The sequence below is a fragment of the Kogia breviceps genome, chromosome 1 (genome assembly GCF_026419965.1).
Source record: "Kogia breviceps isolate mKogBre1 chromosome 1, mKogBre1 haplotype 1, whole genome shotgun sequence".
NCBI lineage: Eukaryota > Metazoa > Chordata > Mammalia > Artiodactyla > Physeteridae > Kogia > Kogia breviceps.
The window spans coordinates 116,992,802-117,015,677 of NC_081310.1; the positions used below are offsets into that span (position 1 = coordinate 116,992,802).

Here is a 22,876-nt window from a genome sequence, read left to right on the forward strand (position 1 = left end):
CCTCACTCACATTAGGCACTCCATAAACAAATGAAAACATCTTGAGAGAAGGAAGTTCCTCCTTGCAGACTTTTGCTACCAAAAGTACTGATAAAGAAGATACTTAACAGCAACTTGTATCCACAGATACTAGATACTGACTGGTAAGAATGCAAAGAGAAAATCACAGAAATACCAGAGTAGGATCACATTTATGATTACTTAATAGAAAAAAAATACTTTAACCATGCTATCAACTAAGAGAATTATCACTCACCATCATATTTTGCTAGAACTGCTTGGACATCTGCATAGGCCTGTAATTCTAAAAGTGATTCTAGGAGATTTTCATGGATGTTCAACATGGTAAGAGGAGGAAATTCTTTCATCAACTGTATATTAAAAAGAAAAAAGATTAAAATTATACAAAAGGAACTCAATAGAGCTGAATCAGATTCACTGAGGTAGAAATTCTTTTGTTTCTTAAAACTGTGGAGACTCAACCTCTAAGAAATCTATGTATATTAAATAAATATCTTGTTATAAAACTATCAATTAAAAAAAACAGTGGGGGCTTCCCTGGTGGCGCAGTAGTTGAGAGTACGCCTGCCGATGCAGGGGACACGGGTTCGTGCCCCAGTCCAGGAAGATCCCACGTGCCGCGGAGCGGCTGGGCCCGTGAGCCATGGCCGCTGGGCCTGCGCGTCCGGAGCCTGTGCTCCGCAACGGGAGAGGCCACAACAGTGAGAGGCCCGCGTACTGCAAAAAAAAAAAAAAAAAAAAAAAAAAAAAAAAAAAAAAAAAAAAAACAGTGCTTTTGGGGAATTTCCTGGCAGTCCAGTGGTTAGGATTCAGCACTTTCTCTGCTGGGGCCCAGGGTTCGATCTCTGGTCAGGGAACTAAGATCCCACAAGCTGGGCAGTACGGCCAATCAATCAATCAATCAATCAGTGTTTAAAAAAAAAGGAAAACACATAGTGATTCTGCATTAACTTAACTGGCAACTTAAAACACATTTTGTTTTTGAAGGAATAAAGATAAAGGTTGAGCCATCAAATTTACTTACATCTCTCATTATTTTTACTGCTTCTCTTATTCTTCCTAATTTTCTTGCACACATTGCCAGTCTTCTTTTAATATACACCAGTACATTGGTATCTCTCCCTATTTAGAAAAACAACAAATGACACAAAGCTATCACTTTTATATTATGACCTGCTACTTCATTAACATATTACCCGTTAATTTTATTTGCTTACCTTGGGAGGTTCAATTAAAATGTGTCAGAATGGAAGAATATTAATAATTGTTGAATTTGGGTGATGAACAATGAATGAAGCTTCATTATATTGTTCTATTTTTATAGATGTTTGAAGTTTTTTATATTAAAAGCTTAAAAAATATATAGAATTACTTTTGCCTCTAACATTAAGTAATCTGAGTACAGTATATATAAAGTAATTTGTGTATACTTGGCAAGTAGATTTTACTATTAAAAGACATACATTAATAGGAAGAAATAACATTATTAAGTTTCTGCATAAACAATCTATTATTTTAATATTCTCTATTATCTTAGCTGACAAACGAAAGATATTCAAAACAAAATTTCCATGCTAGCGTAAATTTTTGGTCAACACCAAGTAACTTAACAAACTACAAAACTACTTCTAGAAAGGGCTAACAAATATTTCTGGAACTATCTCACAACTATATTTGAGATTATACAAGGACAAATGGGCATGACTTTTTTACAGATGTAGTTTCATTAGTTCCAGACTGCAAAATTACATATTCCCACAGTTGTGTGTTATAACAACACACATTAATGAAACATACTATATACATCAATATTTAGTTTAGAGAGAAAACATTATCCTAATTTTAATTTACACAAACAAAAGATTTAGAACTTAACTCGCAGCAAATAATGCATTATATAAACATATTTCAATTTATTGCCCACTATCTGCCAAAATCATGAAACTAAAGCCCTCTGGCCACACAAAATAGCAGGAAGCAGCAGCATTACAGACTCTAACATCTTTGGTAAAAGTGTCTCTATCACAACTGGGAGAGTATGCCTGCGAGTGGAAAGAAAGGACCTCAGTTGCTATGGCCCGTATGGTCTCAAACACATCATAGAGAAAAAACAACCAAAGACATAGTCAATATCAAGTGTAAGGCTGATTTTGTGCTGAAGGGCCACTCCCTGGCACTATATGGAGATATATACTGTCTGAAGAGCAAACCAAATGATATACCTCTACTATTGCTTGGGTAAGGGTGAGGATAAAGGTAATTGCTACTTATCATCACTAGAAAGTTCTCTTGAATCTTGAATACTTTTGAGTTGTGTTTCTCCAATGACCAGCCCAATTCTCAGATGAAATAAATTATTGTTAAGTTTCAGAGCAGCACATCTCTCAATAACCAGAGCAGATCTGTTCCCTTCCACAAGCATTCTCTAGCTAATATACATTTCTGTCTTGCTGACTTGAATAGATTTGTTATCTCTTACGAAAAGTTGCTAACTTTTAAGTATTAAGTTTTTAAAATTTTTTGTTGTTTTGTGTTTTACACATAAAACAGGCAGTTGCAGGAACTAAAAGACAGGGGAAAATTAGTTCAAATTCACTTACTCAGTTGAGCTTCATGCTGAGGACTTTGGTGCTGGCACTGTTGTGACCGCCTGTAAATTGTTTCTCCTGCCTTGAGTGCCTGTTTAAATAACCTTTCAGCATCTACAATAGTTGTTGCTTCTTCCTCAGCCAGCAGAACATATGCAGTAGCACAGCTATAAAGAAAGCAAGCAAGGCAATTTTAAGTAAAATGGTAAAACAAGTATTTTCTTTGGGGTATGTCCCTTTACATCACATTTCTGTATCTTTCCCTATACTTTCTGTAATAGGGAAGAACATTTGTATTTTATTACAAATTAATCACTATAGGGATGTTGCCTATAAGCTTAAATTATATATAATGACCCATCTCTCAGAACCCTGCCTCCCAGGTAATGAGCATTAAGCTAAAATACTTCTGTTTAGCTCACAGGAAACATCTTGACCAGGCCCACCTGTGAACGACTGCAGGGAGGAAGAAATTAACACATTCCCTCTGGGGGCTTACAGGAACCAGAAAATGTTTCACTTTACTCCCTCCCCTTTTAGTATAAAAGAAGACTGAATTCCAACTCAGGCAAGATGGTTCTTTGGTGCATGAGCCCACCATCTTCTCGGTTTGCTAGCTTTCTGAATAAAGTCGTTATTCCTTGCCCAACAACTCATCTCTTGATTATTGGCCTGTCATGTGGCGAGCAGCATGAGCTTAAACTTGGTAATAAATTTTGGTTGTTCATAAACACTTTCTATTTTTTGTTTTTGTTTTGTTCTATTATTGCTGTTAAACGCCCCTTGTGAAGGGGTATCTCATTGTGTTTTTCATTTTCATTTCCTTTATGATGAATGACACTGAGCATCTTTTTATGTACTTTTCGGTCATTTGTATGTCTTCCTTGAAGAAACAGGTATTTCAAGTCCTTGGCCCATTTTTAATTGGTTGTCTTTCTGTCATTGAGTTGTAAGAGTTCTTTATATATTTTGGATAACTAGACCCTTATCAAATATGACTTGCAAATACTTTCTCTCATCCTGTGGGTTGAGTTTTCACTTTCTTGACAGTATCCTTTGATGCACAAAAGCTTTTAATTTTGATGAAGTCTAATTTATCTAATTTTCCTTTTTTGCTTGTGCTTTTGGTGTCATATCTAAGAAACCACTGCCAAATTGACAGTCATGAAAATTTGCTCCTATGTTTTCTTCTAAGAGTTTTATAGTTTTAGCTCTTAAATTTAGGTCTTTAATTTTTAATTAATTGTGTATGGTGTGTGTTAAGGGTCTAACTTCATACTTTTGTATGTGGTTATCTAGCTGTTGCCATTTGTTGAAAAGACTATTCTTTCCCCCATTGAATGGTCTTGGCACCTTTGTCAAAAATCAATTGACCATAGATGTATGGGTTTTTTTCTGGACTCTAAATTTGATTCCATTAATCTAGATGGCTATTCTTATTATTTAATTACTGTAGGTTCATAGTAAGTTTTGAAATCAGGAAGTGAGTCCTCTTACTTTGTTCTTTTTCAAGTTTGTTTTGGCTACTTGAGGTCTCCTGTAATTCCATATTTTAGGATCAGTCTGTCCATTTCTGCAAAACGGGCAATTGAAATTTTGATGGAGACTGCAATGAATTTGTAGGTCAACTTGAGAAGTACTGATATCTTAACAATAGTCTTCCAATCCATGAACACAAGATGTTTTTCCATGTATTTAGGTCTTCTTTAACTTCTTTTGATAATACTTTGTAGTTTTCAGTGTACAAGTCTTGTAACTCCTTAGTTAAATTTATTCTTAAGTGTTTTAACATTTTTGACGTTATTGTAAATGAAACTGTTTTCTTAATTTCCTTTTCAGATTGTTCATTGCTACTGTATAAAAAACCAACTGATTTTAGGTTGATCTTGTCTCCTGCAACTTTGTTGAACTCTTTTATTAGCTCCAATAGTTTTTTGGTGGATTCTTTAAGGTTTTCTATACATAAGATCATGTCATCTGTGAAGAGAGATAGTTTTACTTCTTCATCTCCCATACGAAAGCCATTTTCCCCCTCTTCTTGCCTAAGTGCATTGGCTAGCACCTCCAGTACAATGTTAAATAGAGGTAGTGGGATTCCCTGTTAGTGCAGTGGTTAAGAATCTGCCTGCCAATGCAGGGGACACGGGTTCGAGCCCTGGTCCGGGAAGATCCCACATGCTGCAAAGCAACTAAGCCCGTGCACCACAACTACTAAGCCTGTGCTCTAGAACCCGCAAGACACAACTACTGAAGCCCGCATGCCTAGAGCCTGTGCTCTGCAACAAGAGAAGCCACCGCAATGAGAAGCCCATGCACCACAATGAAGAGTGGCCCCTGCTCACCATAACTAGAGAAAGCCCGCACACAGCAACAAAGACCCAATGCAGCCAAAAATAAATAAATAATTACTTTAAAAAAATAAATAGAAGTGGCAAGAGCAGACTTTCTTGCCTTATTCTTGATCTTAGCAAGCTTTCAGACTTTCAGTTTTCAGTACATAGTTAGCTGTAGGTTTTTCATAGATGTCCTTTATCAGTTTGAGGAAGTTTCCTTACATTCCTTATTTGTTTTTATAATAAAATGGTGTTGGATTTTGTCAAATACTTTTTCCTCATCAACAGAGATGACTGTGTGGGTCTTGTCCTTTGTTCTATTAATGTGATGTCTTACACTGACTGATTTTCACATGTTAAACCACCCTTGCCTTCCTGGGATAATCCCACTTGGTCATGGTGTATAATCCTTTTAATCTGCTGCTGGATTTGGTATGCTAGTATTTCATTGAGAATTTCTGCATCTATATTCATAGTGAATATTCGTCTGTAGTTTTTGTTTCTTATGATGTCTTTCTTTGGTTTTGGTATGAGAGTAATACTGGCCTCACAGGATAAGTTAGGAAGAATTACTTCCTCTTCTATTTCTTTGAAGAGTTTGAGAAGGACTAGTGTTAATTCTTATTTAAGAGTTTGGTAGAATTCAGTGGTGAAGCAACCTAGTCCTGAGCTTTCTTTGTTTGGAATTTTTAAAATCACTGATTTAATCTCTTCCTTTGTTATAGGTCTATTCAGATTTTCTACTTCTTCTTGAGTCAGTTTTGGTAGTTCGTACATTTCTGGGAATTTGGCCATTTCATCAAAGTTAGCCAGTTTGGCATACAATTGTTCATAGTATTCAATTACAGTATTTTTAATTTATTTAAGGTCAGTAGTAATGTCCCCAGTTTCATTCTTGATTTTAAGTAAGCTGTTTCTCTTTTTTGTGTGTGTGTGTGGTACATGGGCCTCTCACTGCTGTGGCCCCTCCCACCGCGGAGCACAGGCTCCGGATGCGCAGGCTCAGCGGCCATGGCTCATGGACCCAGTCACTCCGTGGCATCTGGGATCCTCCCGGACCGTGGCACGAACCTGTGTCTCCTGCATCAGCAGGCGGACCCTCAACCACTGAGCCATCAGGGAAGCCTGAGTTTCTCTCTTTTTTAATTGGTCAGTCTAGCTTAAAGTCTGTCAAGTTTGTTGATCTTTTAAAAAAAAAAAAAAACAACTTTAGATTCATTGATTCTATTGTTTTTCTATTCCCTGTTTTGTTTGTATCACTCTAATCTTTATTACTCCCTCCCTTCTGCTTGGAGTTTAGTTGGCTCTTCATTTCTAGTTCCTTAAGGTATGAAGTTAAGTTTTTGATTTGAGATCTTTCTTCTTTATTAATGAAGGTATTTAAGCTATAAACTTTCCTCTGATCACACAGCATTTGCTGTATTTCATAATTTTTTGGTTTGTTATGTCTTCATTTTCATTCATTCCAAAGTATTTTTCTAATTTATCTTGTGATTTCTTCTTTGGCTCATTGGTTGTTTAAGAGTTGGTTGTTTAATTTCCACATATTCCAATATTGTGAAATTTGAGATATCCTTCTGTTATTGATTTCTAATTTCATTCCACTGTAGTGAGGGTGGATAGTTTATATGATTTCAATCATTTTAAGTTTATTGACAATTGTTTATATCCTAATTAAGATGTATCCTAGAGAATGTTCCATGTACACTTGAGATGTTGTTGGGTAGTGTTACATAGATGTGTTAGGTCCAGTTGGTTTATAGTGTTGTTCAAGTCTTCTATTTCCTTGTGTATCTTTTGTCTAGTTATTCTATCCAATATTGAAAATAAGGTGTTGATGTCTCCAACTATTATTGTTGAATTCTTTATTTCTCCCTTCAAGTCTGTCAGTTTTTGCTTCATACGTTCTGTTACTAGACATATATAAGTTTATAATTGTTATATCTTCTTGATGAATTGAACCTCTTTTACCATTATATAATGTCATTCTTTGTCTTGTAAAATATTTTTGTCTTAAAGTCTATTTTGTCTGTTACCAGTTTAGCCACTCCAGCTCTCTTTGATTATTATTTGCATGGAATACTTTTTTACACTTTTACTTTGTACTTCTTTGTGTCTTTGTATCTAAAGAATCTCTTGTAGACATCATATAGTTGGACTATTTTTTTTCCTATTTATTCTGCTAATCAATGCCTTTTAATTGAAGACTTTAATCTATTTACCTGTTTAAGTACTTAGTGATAAGGGAGGAATTGTTTCTGCCATTTTCCTATTTGTTTTCTATATGCCCCTTTTTTTTGTTCTCAATTCCTGCATTACTGCCTTCTTTTGTGTTAGATACATATCTTCTAGTATACCATTTTGATTCCCTTATTACTTATCACATTTTGTTATTTCTTAGTGGTTAACAGTTAACAATTACATTTAACATCTTAACTTATAACAATCTAGTATGAATTAATACTAATTTAGTTTCAATAGTATACAAAACTTTGCCCCTATATAGCTCTTCCCCCTATCGCTTATGTTGTTATGGTCACAAATTGCAACTTTATAAACGGTATGTCCATCAACATAGATTTATAGTGACTATTTTACATAGCTGTCTTTTAAATCATATAGATAAAAAGAAATGCAAACACCCCCAAAATTAATATTGACTTTTTAATTTGCCTATGTAGTTACTTTTACTGGCATTCTTTATTGTTTTGTGTGGAGTCAAGACTGTCTAGTATCACTATTTCAGCCTGAAGGACTCCTTGCAGCATTCCTTGTAGGACAAGTCTATTAGCACTGAACTCTGTTTTTGTTTATCTGGGGATGTCTTAATTTCTCCATTTATTTTGAAGGACAGGGTTTCTGGGCATAGAATCCTAAGCTGACAGTTTTGTTTTGTTTTGTTTTTTTGAACTTTGACTATGTTATCCCACTGCCTTACATGGTTTCTGATGAGAAAGCAGCTCTTAATTCTTTTCAGGATCACTTATATGTGATGAGTTGCTTCTCTCTTGCTGATTTCAGGCATCTCTCCTTATCTTTGGCTTTCGAAAGCTTGATTATAATGTGTCTCATTGTGGATGTCTTTTGAGTATGTCATACTTGGGGTACAATGAGCTTCCTGGATGTGTAGATCCATATCTTTCATCAAATTTGGGATCTTTTCAGCCATTATTTCTTTACATAGTCTTTTTGCCCGTTTTGCTCTCTCTCCTCTCTTTCTGGGACTCCATTATGCACAGGTATGTTTAACAGTGTCCCACAGGTTTCTTAGGCTCTGTTCACTTTCCTTCATTCTTTTATTTTTTACCTAAATCAAGTTTGCTGATTCCTTCTTCTGCCTGTTCATATCTGCTGCTGAACCTCTACAGGAAATTTTAAATTTCCGTTATACTTTTCAACTCTAGAATTTCTATTTACTTTTTATTATTTCTACCTCTTTACTGACATTCTCTAATGGTGAGATATAATTCTCATGATTTCCTTTAGTTCTTTATACATGGTTTCCTTTACCTCTTCAAGCATATTTTAAATCGTTGATTTAAAGTTTTTATCTAGAAAGTCCAAAGTGTGGGCTTCCTCAAGGACAGTTTTTATTCACTTTCTTCTTTTCTCTGTGTAGGGCATATTTTGCTTCTTTGCATGTCTTATAATTTTTTTGTTGAAAACTGGACATTTTAAATATTATAATGTAGCAACTCCAGAAATCAGATTTCCCCTCCTCCCCAGAGATTATTATTGCTGCTTATGGTTGTGACTTTTCTGAACTGATTTTGTAAAGTTTGTGTTCTGTCATGAGTGACCAGTGAAGTGTCTGCTCCTTTAGCTTAATGGTTAGTCAGTGATTTGACAGAGATTGCCCTAAACACCTGAAACCAAAAACAAAAAAAGCAAGTCTTTGCAGATGGGTTCTGTGTGTGTATTTGGGCATACCTTCAACATTCAGTCAGGCAGTTTACAACTCTGCCTTAGCTTTCACTTTCTGTTTGTGCAGAACCTGAAAGTCAGACACACATGAGAGCTTAGGGTCTTCTCAAATCTTTTCTGAGCAGGTGCCCAACTTTGGGCATGTGTGGAGCCTTTGAGATTCCCAGGAATATGTGGAAGCTTTTAAAAGCATTTATTTCCCAAAGTTTCTCATTCCCCAGCCTTTCCTCCCAAGCTTTCTAGTGTCTATTGTTTGCCCTAGTTGTCATCCCTTGATCCTGGTAGCATTGGCTAATACCTCTGCCTTTAAATATTTTCAACAATGCTCCCACAGTGTAGCTGTGTCAGTGCTGGGAGAGTTTCGAATTAACCAAAATATAGGCAAGCCCTTTGAGCTGGTCCTTCAGAGAGTAACCAGACGGGTCAAAATAAACAACCATAATTCTTTGAGAAAAAGGTCCATTCTGCTTCCTTTGATAGTAGGAATTATACCCAGAAGGAAGACTGTTGTCTTCAAGGCTGCCACTGAGCTAGGGAGTAGAGGATGGGGTCAGTGTTAAGTTAAAACACCACAAAGCTCTCTTACAGACATTCAGCTATTTTTTTAAACTGATTAAGCGTTCTCCAGGTTGCAATAAACTTTGATTAGTTTTCAGAGTTTCAATAAAATTCCTTCACTGCTTGTTGAGTTCCCCACACTGCCAGTTTTGTTCCACCTTGGGTAAGTCTTCTTAATAAGGATTAGTATATCTGTAGTAGGGAAGTAAGGAGAGGTACAGGGACAATGCTAAGTTCACATTATTCAGGAGGCATTCCTTGATTAATCCCAACTGGAGCCATATTTTTACTCTTGGCACTTATTTAATATTAGATTAATACTTATTGATCTGTCCCATTTAAATATTAAGTTCACTTATTTTTATTTATTTTTTTAAATTTATTTATTTAATTTATTTATTATTTTTGGCTGCCTTTGGTCTTTGTTGCTGCACATGGGCTTTCTCTAGTTGTGGCAAGCGGGGCTACTCTTCATTGTGGTGCGTGGGCTTCTCATTGCAGTGGCTTCTCTTGTTGCAGAGTACGGGCTCTAGGTGCATGGGCTTCAGTAGTTGTGGCACACAGGCTTCAGTAGTTGTGGCTCACGGGCTCTAGAGCACAGGCTCAGTAGTTGTGGTGCACGGGCTTAGTTGCTCCGCGGCATGTGGGATCTTCCCAGACCAGGGCTTGAACCTCTGTTCCCTGCATTGGTAGGTGGATTCTTAACCACTGCGCCACCAGGGAAGCCCCTAAGTTCACTTATGTTTCTACATTTTGTTTTTTCAAAATATAAAGTTGATAAAAGGAGCTATAAAAAAATAAAGCTGCTAACATTTAAAAGAATTAAATTAGAGCCATGTTTTACTTATTTTGAATTCCCTTCCCATGCCTCCAATCCTACTAGCAACTACAGTTCTCAGGACTGAATGAATGCTTTAAATAAATGACTTAAACAAAAAACTAAATTAAAACAGGTGGCTTAAGTATTTTAGTACTCTTTAATTATCAAATATTATCACCAATCAGATCAGCATTCTCCCTTTTATAAAGTATTTCTAGCATAATTTCTATTCAAAAGCATAGATAAGTTTACAATTTCAGAAGCAAAATATAAATGTCAATGAACACTGCAAATTTTGTCTCTAGTATGCAAAAAGAGAAAGGGGACTATTAATGACTCCAAGTGTCTTAGGAACAGAAAAAAGGAAACAAAATCACTTGCCTGGGTTTCCTCCAAAACAAACTTATTTTCCATATATTTCAAACTTACTCATTATTTAATTCTAAAGCTTGATAGGCTGCTTTGATTCGAGCTGGAGGATTTCTTTCCCTCCATGCCTTCTGCATAACTGTAGGAAAAACATTTCAAAAAGTAGATGATACGGTAAACATAAAGTATCTTATGCAAAACGTATGAAGAATGAGTTAGAAGGGTAAACAAAGATTTAAATAACATGTTCTTAAACATTATAAACAAGAAATTGGGGTGATGGCTCATATCAACCTCATGAGAAATTTACATTAAATTTGGAAGCTTCACATAAAGTAGAAATTAAAATATTATTTCTCTGATTTATATGAATAATAACATAGATGGTACTTAATCAAGTTAATTACATCATTATACATGAACATTTTATATCTAAATGCATATTAAAATTAATATCAGATTATAATCTATGAAATATTCTAGTTCCTTAATCCTCTTGAAAATGTTCTATGGAACTGTTAAAAATATACAAAAAAAACTTTAAAAACACAGTATTTATTTAGTCAATGATTCAATCCATGAAGAATGTTTGAATTTGCATTTTGTATAAAAAGGGGGGTAAAAAGGAATTAACTTAGACTATAGTATATTTATGGAAAATGTCAGTCTCTACTAAGAGTCAAGAAAAGCCTGAATTAGGATCTCTCTGGAATAACAATATTAGTTTTGTTATCATTTACTGCACCAAAATGAAAATTTCACACTAAACAAAGATTCTTAAAAATTAAACAAACAGGGACTTCCCTGGTGGTCCAGTGGTTAAGAATCCACCTTCCAATGCAGGGGACGCAGGTTTGATCCCTGGTCAGGGAACTAAGATCCCACATGCCGCAGGGCAACTAAGCCCGTGTACCGCAACTACTGAGCCCGCACGTTCTGGAGCTCACATGCTACAACTAGAGAACCTGCACACTCTGGAACCTGCACACCACAACTAGAGAGAAGCCCGTGTGCCACAACAAAGATCCCATGTGCCGCAACTAAGACCTGACCCGACACAGCCAAATAAATAAATAATTTTTTAAAAACTAAACAAACAAACAAAGTAGATCCATGAAACTATCTGGCCTATTTCAAGTTTGATAAGAAAAATAGAGAATCTATGAATGTTGCTTTTGGAACAAAACCTACAACTGTCCAGAAAGAATAATGTGGAAAATGTTTGAGTTTTCCTTTGGAAACAAAATATTAGTCTTGGCTTAGAAAAGAAGACAATATATTCTACTTGGGAAACAAAAATACATTTCTCATATCAAACATGTCACCAGCTAGCTGACAGCTAATGCTTCCTGAACTTGACAAATTGATGCAAGTCAGCACCCATTTGATAATAACCAGGTAAAGAATAACATTTTGCTTAAACATTAAAATATTACATAAAAATCAAGTATAATATTTGACTTGCCATTTTTGATGATGAGGCTCTGTTCTATAAGTTACATGATATTTTCAGGTTAAATTCTGACAATGAATCTTTTTTTTTTTTTTTTTTTTGCGGTACGCGGGCTTCTCACTGCTGTGGCCCCTCCCGTTGTAGGGCACAGGCTCCGGACGTGCAGGCTCAGCGGCCATGGTTCATGGGCCCAGCCACTCCACGGCATGTGGGATCCTCCTGGACCGGGGCACGAACCCGTGTCCCCTGCATCGGCAGGCAGACTCTCAACCACTGCGCCACCAGGGAAGCCCAATTAATCTTTATTAACAGTTTAAATGGTTATTTGGTACTCTAGCATATTAAGTATATATAGTAATTTATTTAACCAGTTCTCTTTTGATGGATAATTAATTTTTTGCTAATATAGAAATATTGTGATAACCATCTTTCAACATCTATCTTTGCAAACCTGACCAAATATTTCATTTTTAGAAGTGGAATGGTTGGTTAAAATGTATGCATCTTTTAAAAGATTTTGGATATATATTTCCCAACTCCTCTCAATGAGACTGTATTAATTTACATTTTTTCAGGCAGTACAGGAGAATGACTATTTCCCCACTCCCTTAACAACATTGAGTAGTATCAATCTTTGCTAATTTAAAACATGAAAACTTATTTCATTTGCATTTACATTTCTTCTATTTCTAGTAAGGTCATCTAATCCATCATTAAGCATTTTTTCTAATTCTCATGTTTTCAAATGCTCTATCCAGCCTTATTTTTCCTCACAACCAATACAGTTCTAAGCCAATGAGGAAAGGGGAAATAAGTAGAGGAAGGAATATACTTCCTTCTAAAACAAGATTTAGGAATAATTTAAAGCAATATGCTCATTTAGTATTCAACTGTCCTCTTTAAGAATACTGGATATGCTTAAAAAATAACACAAGCAGTTAACAATTCAATCAAATTTATCTATTTTTCAATTTAAATACTATTCTAATATGCTAACCAGCAGAAGAGACTACCATTCAACCCAAGACCATGGGTCACAAATATAAATGCCTTGAGACCAGGCAGAAAACATAAATGAGTGAACTAAAAGCACATGCACTGTCTAAGACAGTCACAGCTCAGGTCTAACTAATTACTGCCAAGTGGAAATGCAGGTCCATATTTCCCAACTTAAAATTGTAAATCTAGAGTTTAATGTTAAATCTCCTGATTTTTTTAAATGTTGAAAAAAAAACATGAAAGCAAATTATCCAAAAAACACTGCTGGCTGGCCCTAAGAATATGTTTGTTCACTGTCCTAAATAAACAAATCAATAGAATAAGAACAAAAATCTACTAATTTAGGGCTTCCCTGGTGGTGCAGTGGTTAAGAATCCGCCTGCCAATGAAGAGGACACGGGTTCGAGACCTGGTCTGGGAAGATCCCACATGCGGTGAGGCAACTAAGCCTGTGCACCACAACTACTGAGCCTGTGCTCTAGACCCTGCGAGCCACAACTACTGAAGCCCAAGCGCCTAGAGCCCATACTCCGCAACAAGAGAAGCCACCACAATGAGAAGCCCGTGTACCACAATGAAGAGTAGTCCCAGCTTTCCTCAACTAGAGAAAAACCTGCACGCAGCAACAAAGACCCAACGCAGGCAAAAATAAATAAAATAAAATAAATACACTTATTTTTTTAAAAGCTACTAATTTAGTAATTACTGATAACAAGAGTCAAGAGAAATTTGTCACATCACACATATAGGCACATTTGTCTTTTTTAATATAAAACTATAGACATATATCGTTATCTTTATGTGAGTATCTGGAAAGATCAATATGGAACCAACAGTCCATTTCTGGATTATCATTTGTGGATAAGGTTTAGTTCAGTCTTTAACTGGGATTATGCATACCTCTGGAAGTACTACATGAAACATTGCAAGGACCAAACTGGGACACACGGTTTTAAGAGAATCAATTTCTAAAGCTTCAATTATATATGACTCTTTCCTATAACTGACCTACCTGAAGAATGTTCCTCTGATTGGTCTATGTCATGCTGGTTTTCCTTTCCTAGCCAACATACATTCTCCGACTCACTGCATCCTCTAAAGATATATTACCTTTTCCTACTTTACAAAAGAAAAGCTTACTTTTCACCCATCCTGAATCTTTCCAAGGTGCATTGCCCTCGAGTGTAAAGATCTCCACGTGCCTCAAGGGACAATTCAAAGTTTGGGTTTGGGAGGAACCATTTTTAATCAAGGAACCTATAATAGGGATTTGTGCCATTTACTTATTTAACAGTGAAGCTCAGCATTAGAAATAGAGTATTCCGGCCCCTGGAATTTCTGAATTCAAGTATATTGTAGAGTGGGGATGGAGTGATAATTTTTATCAGTTCCATTTATCAGCACCGTTTCTCCCCTTACTATCAAAGCATGCATTGCTCCTAAGGGAAGGTACCCTCATAGTAAGGCAAAGAAAGCATTAGTAAGGGATAATAAAGGAAGTGGAATCTTGTTTTGGCCAAGTGATAAGCTCACGGCAAGGCTTTAAGACTTATCTATCTTTCTATCTTAGAATCTGAATTCAGAAGAGAGATGGTTGTCATAGGGATGCATGTTAACATGTTTATTTGAATTAAAAAATGAAGTCAGACTTCTCTGTCAGAAAGTAAGTCTGATTTAGTTGACAGGAATGACAATGAGAACTCACCCAGCCAATTAGGTTATATGGAGGACTCTTTCCAAAGTTGGAAGAGCCAAATATGTAGTTCCAAGGATTTGACAAAAATATAAAGTACATGATTCCATTTAGAACTTTATGATCAAAAGATACTTAAATTTAAAAAAATTTATACAAAAACTGTTTATTGTGGAAAAGCATTTAAGTGTGATTTAAAAACTCTCAAACATTAAATAATTATATTACACTAAAATCATATAGAGGTGTGGAATGGATATGAGTTCAACAAGAAAAAGTACTTATATAAAATTTACTACTGTTAGAGTATTTGTTCATGTATTTTTCAATGGATCATGGTGGATATCAAGTCATTAGATTCCTTGAAATACATTCAAATATATAGTATTTTAGTTTTATTTTTTAATGTCTATATTTATAATATGTTAAAAATTACATTCTTTCCAATTAATCTTATGATGTCAAGTTAAAAATATGTGAAGGGATACATAGTTTTTCAAAATTCTTTTAGGAGGTATGTGAACAAAAATGTTTTAAGACCACAGCTTTAGTGGCTAGTCATGGTTGCTATTTGAAAAGCCTGCCAAGGTTTGCAATTCTGCCCATGAGGAGATGAAGCCTTAATATCCAGAGTCACCTCAGTCCTCATAATTAACATACAATACTGATTTTCCACTGCTGTTATTTCCTTAACATTATACTTTTGCCATTAATGTAAACATTAAGCATATAAACATAAAGCAATTCCTTTTTCTCCGATTTGCAATTAAACCATTTTATGTAACCATACCAAAGATCCTTGGGTTTCCTGCCACCATACATGCTGAATATATTTAATGCAGCAGAGATCTATCACAATGAACTCACTTCAATGTTGGAAAACTGGCTGTTTTTCAGACTCTAGTTGTTGGTGATTTTCTTCTGCCTATCAATGTGATGAGTAGAAGCAGTAATAGTATAGTGGTTAAGAGCCAAACTTGAGCTTGAAACCCAGATTTTTCATTTATTAGCTAGGTGATTTAGGGCATGTTACTTGTTTCCCCTTTGCCTCAGTTCCTTTATATTTAAAATGTGGCTAATAATAGTACCTATATCATGAAGTGATTGGGAAGATTAAATTAGTATCTTTATATAAACTGCTTAGAACAGTTCTTGGCGCATGATAAGTGTTATACAAGTGTTAGCTATTATTACTGAAATTGCTTAAGACATCTGTGACACCAAGGCTATTCATTCATTCATACTTCCATCAAAGAATAAATATTAATATTTACAGTATATCAGGCAGTGTGCTAGATGATAGGGATTCAAAGATGACAAGTATAGTCCCTAATTTCCACAGTTTCACACATTCTTAGGGAGGACAAACATTAAAAGAACATGATGAATTAACAAATAAGTGTTTACAGTTGAATAAATTAACTAAAATTATAAAAGTTGAGGTTTGGACTAAGTACTATAGAACTGCAGAGAAGATCAGGGAAGGTTTCCCAGAGAATGAGACTTTTAATTTTGAAGGATAAAAGTAGAAGCATAGATAAGGTGGGAGAGGGCAGTCAAAATAGTTGTGATAAAGATCCCTGTCTTTAAGCCAAACATTTAAGAATTTCTGTACTCACTTCTATAGAGAAGATTAGAGAGAACTAAACACAGACATTTCTATGATCTTCTACCACTTTACATGCATCTCTGACTTATGACTGGAATAAAATATACCCCATTTTTCTCTACATGCTGTGCCCCAATGTTTAACTTTGCCTTATTCTTTTTTTTTTATGTTTAATTATAGGTGTTAACTTCCCCAACCAAAACTGGGTACACTGTTCTCTGTATAAGCAATTGCTGTATTCGATCTGAAAGGTTTTTTAAGTAATAAAAGAAGCAATTTAGTTAATTTTTGTAAAATACTTTAAATTCTATAAAGAATTTAAATTTCATCTTATAAAAGACAAAAAAGTACGATAACCTAGTTTACAATCATAATTAGTTTCAATTTAATCTGGGTTTCTTATCAATGATGCAAACAACTCCAAGCCAAATAACTTTGTATAATAAATAACTAAAAAACTTTAAAAATAATTTTTATGACTACTGTTTACCCCAAGAACAGATATGACACATACCTGTGTCTGAAGGACGTAAAAAGTCCGTGTCACAGGTGAAAAAGGTCTGATGGTCCTGAGCTGACAAATTCATGTCATAGTATGTAAGTGGCTCTTTACCAGTCACCCAAGTGTATCTTTACCAAAACACAATAAAATATGTAAATTGAACATGAGAGAGCATCTGTCTGCTACAACAGACACTTTTTAAAATTCAAAAATATACTGCTACAAATCTTATTTCAGGATGTTTCAAAAGCTTACTATAATCAATAAAACAAAAGAGATAACCTATCCAAACTACTTAGAGTACAATAATAAAATATCAAAAACCAAAAGGGAAAAAAGGCTAGGTTATTCAACAAACAGTGCTTCAAAGTTGAATTTGAAGGGATAAAACAATTTGACTTAAATATATACTTTTTAAAGTATACTTAAATTCTCAGTGAATTAGAATTAAGTATTAAATTTAAAACTACAAAGAAACTAGAAGAAAACACAAGTGAATTTTTACTAGCTGTCAAGATGATAAAGGGTTTTCAAAGCATAAAAGCAAAAAAAAACTTCTTTCAGATTTTACTAAATTAGAAATTTTACCTTTCATTTTCCCCTAAAACCCTCAATAATTAATAGCAGGTAACAAACTGTCTAATAAATACATTTTAAAATATCTAATCTCATTGGTAATTAATAAATAGCAAATTAAAATAACTAATTTTTACTATTCACCTATAAAATTGGCAAATATATATTGTCAAGGGTGAGGTGGGACTCACACATATTGCTGTTATAAATATAAATTGGTATTTACATTTCTTTTTCCAGAAATCAATTAGATAATATCTATCAAGAGTCTTAAAAGTATTCACACCTAGTTAGATGATGGGTATATGGAATTCCATTATACCACTCTCTCTACTTTTGTTTATTTTTGAAATTTTCCACCATTAAAAGAAGAAAAAATTAAAGGGGGGGGGGACTGTTCACACCTTTTGATTCAGTAATTCCAGTGCTACAAATCAACCCTAAGGAAATAATCACATATGTGGCTAAAGATTTATGTATAAAGGTATCCCTCTACAGTAAATGTTAACAGTGAAATATAACCTGTGACCTGGATAGGGGAGCAGTAGGTAAGTTATGTATGGTACCTCCATATAACAGAATACACAGTACAACTATTAAAAATCATGTTTTTGAAGAAATTCATGTTTTGAAGAAATTCTGTGGTAAATTCACACATAATGAATTTTATATATTATGATGTTCAAGTTTTGTTTCTATATATGTATAGAAGAGAGACTGGATGGAAATACTAATAGCAGTTATCACTTAGTGGTAGAAAAAGGTGATTTTTTACTTTCTTTTTTATACATCTTTTTACTTTTCAACTTTCTACAATGAATACATATATATTTCATAATCAGAAAAAGCATTTTGAAAGCACATTGTGTTATTAATATACATGATCAAAGATTTTAAGTTATTTAACAGTATAAGTTGCTTTTAAAGTTGCTATTTTAAGTTTTTAGCTATTTTAGGAGAAATTATCATGAAGAAAAAGGAAAAAGCAAATCCTTGTTCACTTAGCAAAGTTTGGTATACTTTCTAAAATCATTTAAAAAAAATGAACAATCTACATTAATCCCAAAATGATTTAAAGCAGCTAAAAAACACATGCACAGTATCAATAACTTAAATTAGCAGTAAATTTTTAAAGACTCAGTAAAGTGAAACAAGGATTGGGCCATAAAATGGCTCATACCAAAGAGTTCTATACCCTTGCTAAAGGTTGACTACGATATGATTCTAAGCTTCCTAGAACCACACAATGATTACTAGTGCAATTTAGACTTTTCCATTAAGACAAACGAATCATTCAAAAAAGAAGCATTAAGAGTTCCTTATACTAAGATAAGAAATTTCTCTTTAAGATTTTCATGAAGTAGATACTGTAAGATAACAAGAATAGCTTAAAAACTTTTTAATAAACACAGTGAGAAGTTCAAGGACCTGTTGCTTGCAGAATCCCTTAATATAGGTTAATGGTATTTATCATAAAAGCCTAGCTTTGGCTTCCCAGAATGTGACTGTCCTACACTATCAAGTACTTACACACAGGGATTACTGCTAAATTATTTTGTATCCCCACCATTTTGCATAGTGCCAATACATAGTAGACATAAACTGTTTCTTGTTCAATGAATTAAATAACATGCCATAGTCTACCTCCAGGTAAAACACAGCCCTTTCCAAAACAAAAGTAAAGTATCTTTGGTCATAAGTTTCAAAAGCCATTTTCTCACTTAGAATAAAAACCAGAAGAGAAATGGACACAATAGTGTAGCTAGGGAATGGCAATACGAAATACAATATAAAAATATTATGCCCTGTACTGTTGCACAAATGAAAGTTATATTCACAGATTGATATTTTCTAGTGAATAGTCAAAGTTTGCAATTGAGCACATGTGCACAGGAATATGTTGACATTTGCAATTTTTTTCTCAATCTTATGAATTCTTTGAAAAGGCTTTCTGCCATAAACCAAGAGCCAAATGTATACTTATATCACAAACATATGGTTTGAAGCAATGTTTCTCATGATTATAAAAGTAAATATAGTCAAGATGCTGCCAATTAAACCTTGGGCTAATCATTTTACCTTATATCAGTATCTCCAACTAGAAGAGCTATGATATATTTGTAAAAATAAATTTTTCCATAATACTTTTATTCTAAAACCAATGCCATAATTATACTGAAAGCAAAATGTAATACCTCCTATATTCTGCTCCTCTGAAAAGATTTAGAGGATTTCTCCATACCTTGCATTCTAAAAAACAAAGAGAAAAAGGGGGAAAATAAGACAGTTTAATCAAATGTAGTTAAATCTTAATTTGGTCAACATGTATTGTATAGTCACTGTATGCTAAGTACAGTGCTAGCCACATATAGCACAAAGATGAATAAGACATGGATCACCCCTGCTGTCACGCAGTGTACAACCAAATCTAGTCACTCCCTTATTTCTGTCTCCATAGCATTTGGTTCACAATTCAAGTACAGCACTTACCATATTACAATGTGACTATCTGGTTTTCAGTTTCTCCTTTAAAATATGAGCTTTTAAAACTTTACTCATTTTGTACTTCTGAAACCTACCACAGCATTTGGAACTAACTTAACTGAATTAAATGTAGCATGAGAATTAGTTATGTAAACTATCACCTACACTGTGTGATAAGTGCTATGATAGAGATATATTTTGTTCCAAGAGATAAAAAGGAAGTGATTAAGTTTGCTCTGGAGAAATTAGGGGAGACTTTAGAAAGGTCGTGACATTTAAACTCGAACCATTGTAAAAATGAGTAGAAGGCTGCCAGATGAAGAACATTCTAAGCAGAGGAAGTATCAGAAAACCACACAGCATACTTAGGTCAGAGTACATGGTAGAAGGTGAGAGGGAGAGCTGTAAATGAGGCTAGAAAATAGACTGGGGGAAATTGATGAAGGGGATTACATGCCATGTAAAGAGTTTAGACATTATCCTTAGTCAATCAGAAGCCATCAAAGGTTTATAAACAGAAAAATAACAAATATCAGGACTTTGTTTAGATCAGCAGTTCTCAAAGTATCATTCATGGAACTGCGAAGTAACAACTTGTTTCATAATAAATGCTAAGACGTTGTTTGCCTTTTTAACTTGCAGACTTGAACCCAACCCTGAGAGTAAGGGCGTCCTTAAATTTTGTGCCCCAAGCACTTGACTTGCTTCACACTAGTCCCAGTCCTGCAAAGTTGGGCTAATGGTACAAAATCAATGGTTGGTAAAACTTCTGGTACTTTAAAGTAGTGGTCATTGGATTCCTCACCCCCACCCCAGTAAACAAGGCAACCATATATGATGGTTGTTTCCAGTATAAGCAATTGTTTGTTGAGCTGGATTGACCTTTTTTTTTTTTTTTTTCATGGAATCTCACTTTTACTTGAGTCACTAACAGACAAACTTATGATTATTCAGATACTTGGAAAACATTTTCTCAAAGTTGAACAAAGTGAGTCTGTCAAATTCAAGGAAGAAAAAACAGTATTTGCTGCCAGTGATAAAACTGGAGCTTTCCAGTACATATTAGAATTTTGAAAAGCTTGTATCAGTTACCATGAGCTTGACAATTTCTCAACTTCAAGGCTTTCCTGTGAGATTAGTGGTGATATTAACAAATGTCATTTTCAAAAATTATACAATATGTCAATATTTGGAAGACATGTATAACTCAGGGAACGAGTATTTTCCAAATGGCCAATTCATGATTTATAAAATTATTCAGAAGTGAAAGACCCGTTCAAAATGGGACACCAAGGGATTTTAATGTACAGAACATGAAAAGTTAACTGGTATAGCTTCAGATTCCACATTGCAACTAAACTTTAAGAAAGTATCTCAGTAAATTTTGGTGTTGTATTGAAAATGAATATCCACAACCTTCTGAAAAGGTTATTAAAATACTTTTCCCTCTTCCAACTACATATCTGTGTGAGAACAGATTTTCTTCATAGAGGTCAAGCAAAACAACACTTCACGACAGACAATGCCGAAGCAGATATGAGAATAAGCAATTTTTTATTAAGCTAGATATTAAAGAGATTTAAATAAATGTAAAGAAATGGCAGTCTTCTGATTAAAATTTTCTCATTTTGGAAAATATCATTATTTTTCATGATATGTGCATTAGCTCAGGCTGCCATAACTAAATACCATAGATTGGGTGACTTAAACAACAGAAATTTTTCTCAAAGTTCTGAAGCCTGGAAGTCTGAAATCAGGGTGCCAACATGTTTAGGTTCTGGTGAGAGCTCTTGAGATCCTGGCTTACAGATGGCTGCCTTCTTCCTGTGTCCTCACATGTCTCCTACCATAGTGGAGAGAGAAATTAATCTCTCTTCTTCTCCTAAGGCTACCAATCCTATCACATTAGAACCCCACCCTTACAACCTCATTTAACCTTAATTGTCTCCTAAAAGTCCTGCCTCCAAATATAGTTACATTAGAGGTTACAGCTTCAACATATGAATTTGAGGTGGGGGAGAGACACAGTTCAGTTCATAGAACTATGTTAACATGCAATGGGTTTCCTGTTATTTTAAATATAACTACTAAATAAATATTTTTTAAATTTGTTTTAATTTCTAATATGGTAAATATTGGGGATATAATCAATATATGAACAAAAGCTCTTTGAGGTCCTCAATAATTTTTAGAAGTATAAACGAGTTTTGAATCTACAAAATCTGAGAACCACTTTTTTACATAGTAAGGGGAGAGAATGTACTAAAAGGAGAAGTATCATAGGCAGGGAAACCAGTTAGGATATATAGCAATAGTCCAGGAAAGATATATCTAAGGCCTACATATGGGACACTGAATGTTGAAATAAAAGAAGGTAAAATAGAGTCAAGATAATTTTTGAAGGGAATCAATAGCATACGATGAGGGTCAATAGTCTGGAGAAGGAAGGGGAAATAAAAGAGATATAATCTAAAACAACTCAAAGGTTTCTATTTTGGAAATTAATAGATTTTAGGATTATGGAAGGTACCTACTGAAAGAAGATAGCAGTTTCACTTTGGACAGAATGAGTTTAGGGTTGCTTAAGGCCATCAAAGGTGGAGATTTCTAGCAGAGTTAGAAATGTGGGTCTAGAACATAAAAGAGAGCTTGGGGACAGAAAGTTAACACTGGTTCTCCCAATATATATGTCTGTGGACGATAATATTATAGAAGGAGATGCAGTTACCCAGGGAGAGAAAGTGGAACCAAAGGAGAACTGTGACTCACTTCTGAGGTCAATTCATGCATCTCTTCTGTGAAACATTTTGTGGCCTTCCTTCCAAGAATAATTGACCATTCCCTCTTTCCATCACCATAGTACCTTCTATACACTATATAAAAGTATCTTTTGTATTTTTTGCCATCACTTATTTATATGTCTGTATCCTATACTGAGCTGGAATGC

The 22,876-nt window shown here is 34.6% G+C and overlaps 1 protein-coding gene across 17 annotated transcripts in view; it reads right to left on the bottom strand.

Moving 5' to 3' along the window:
• ST7L (suppression of tumorigenicity 7 like) overlaps positions 1–22,876 on the bottom strand; it is a 95,554-nt gene that overhangs the window by 64,549 nt on the left and 8,129 nt on the right. For 15 of the 17 annotated variants that reach the window (XR_009335342.2, XR_010842043.1, XR_010842060.1 and 12 more), the window contains 6 exons: positions 19,641–19,695; positions 16,882–16,997; positions 10,674–10,752; positions 2,622–2,776; positions 1,046–1,143; positions 257–371 (listed from right to left, as the gene is read on the bottom strand). Coding sequence is in view for 13 of the 17 variants with exons in the window: in XM_067041965.1 (XP_066898066.1) it covers positions 257–371; positions 1,046–1,143; positions 2,622–2,776; positions 10,674–10,752; positions 16,882–16,997; positions 19,641–19,695 (618 nt within the window). In the remaining 4 variants the exon portion in view is untranslated. The remainder of the gene's footprint in view (positions 1–256; positions 372–1,045; positions 1,144–2,621; positions 2,777–10,673; positions 10,753–16,881; positions 16,998–19,640; positions 19,696–22,876) is intronic. The other 2 variants (XM_067041988.1, XM_059060794.2) reach the window with 1 other exon arrangement.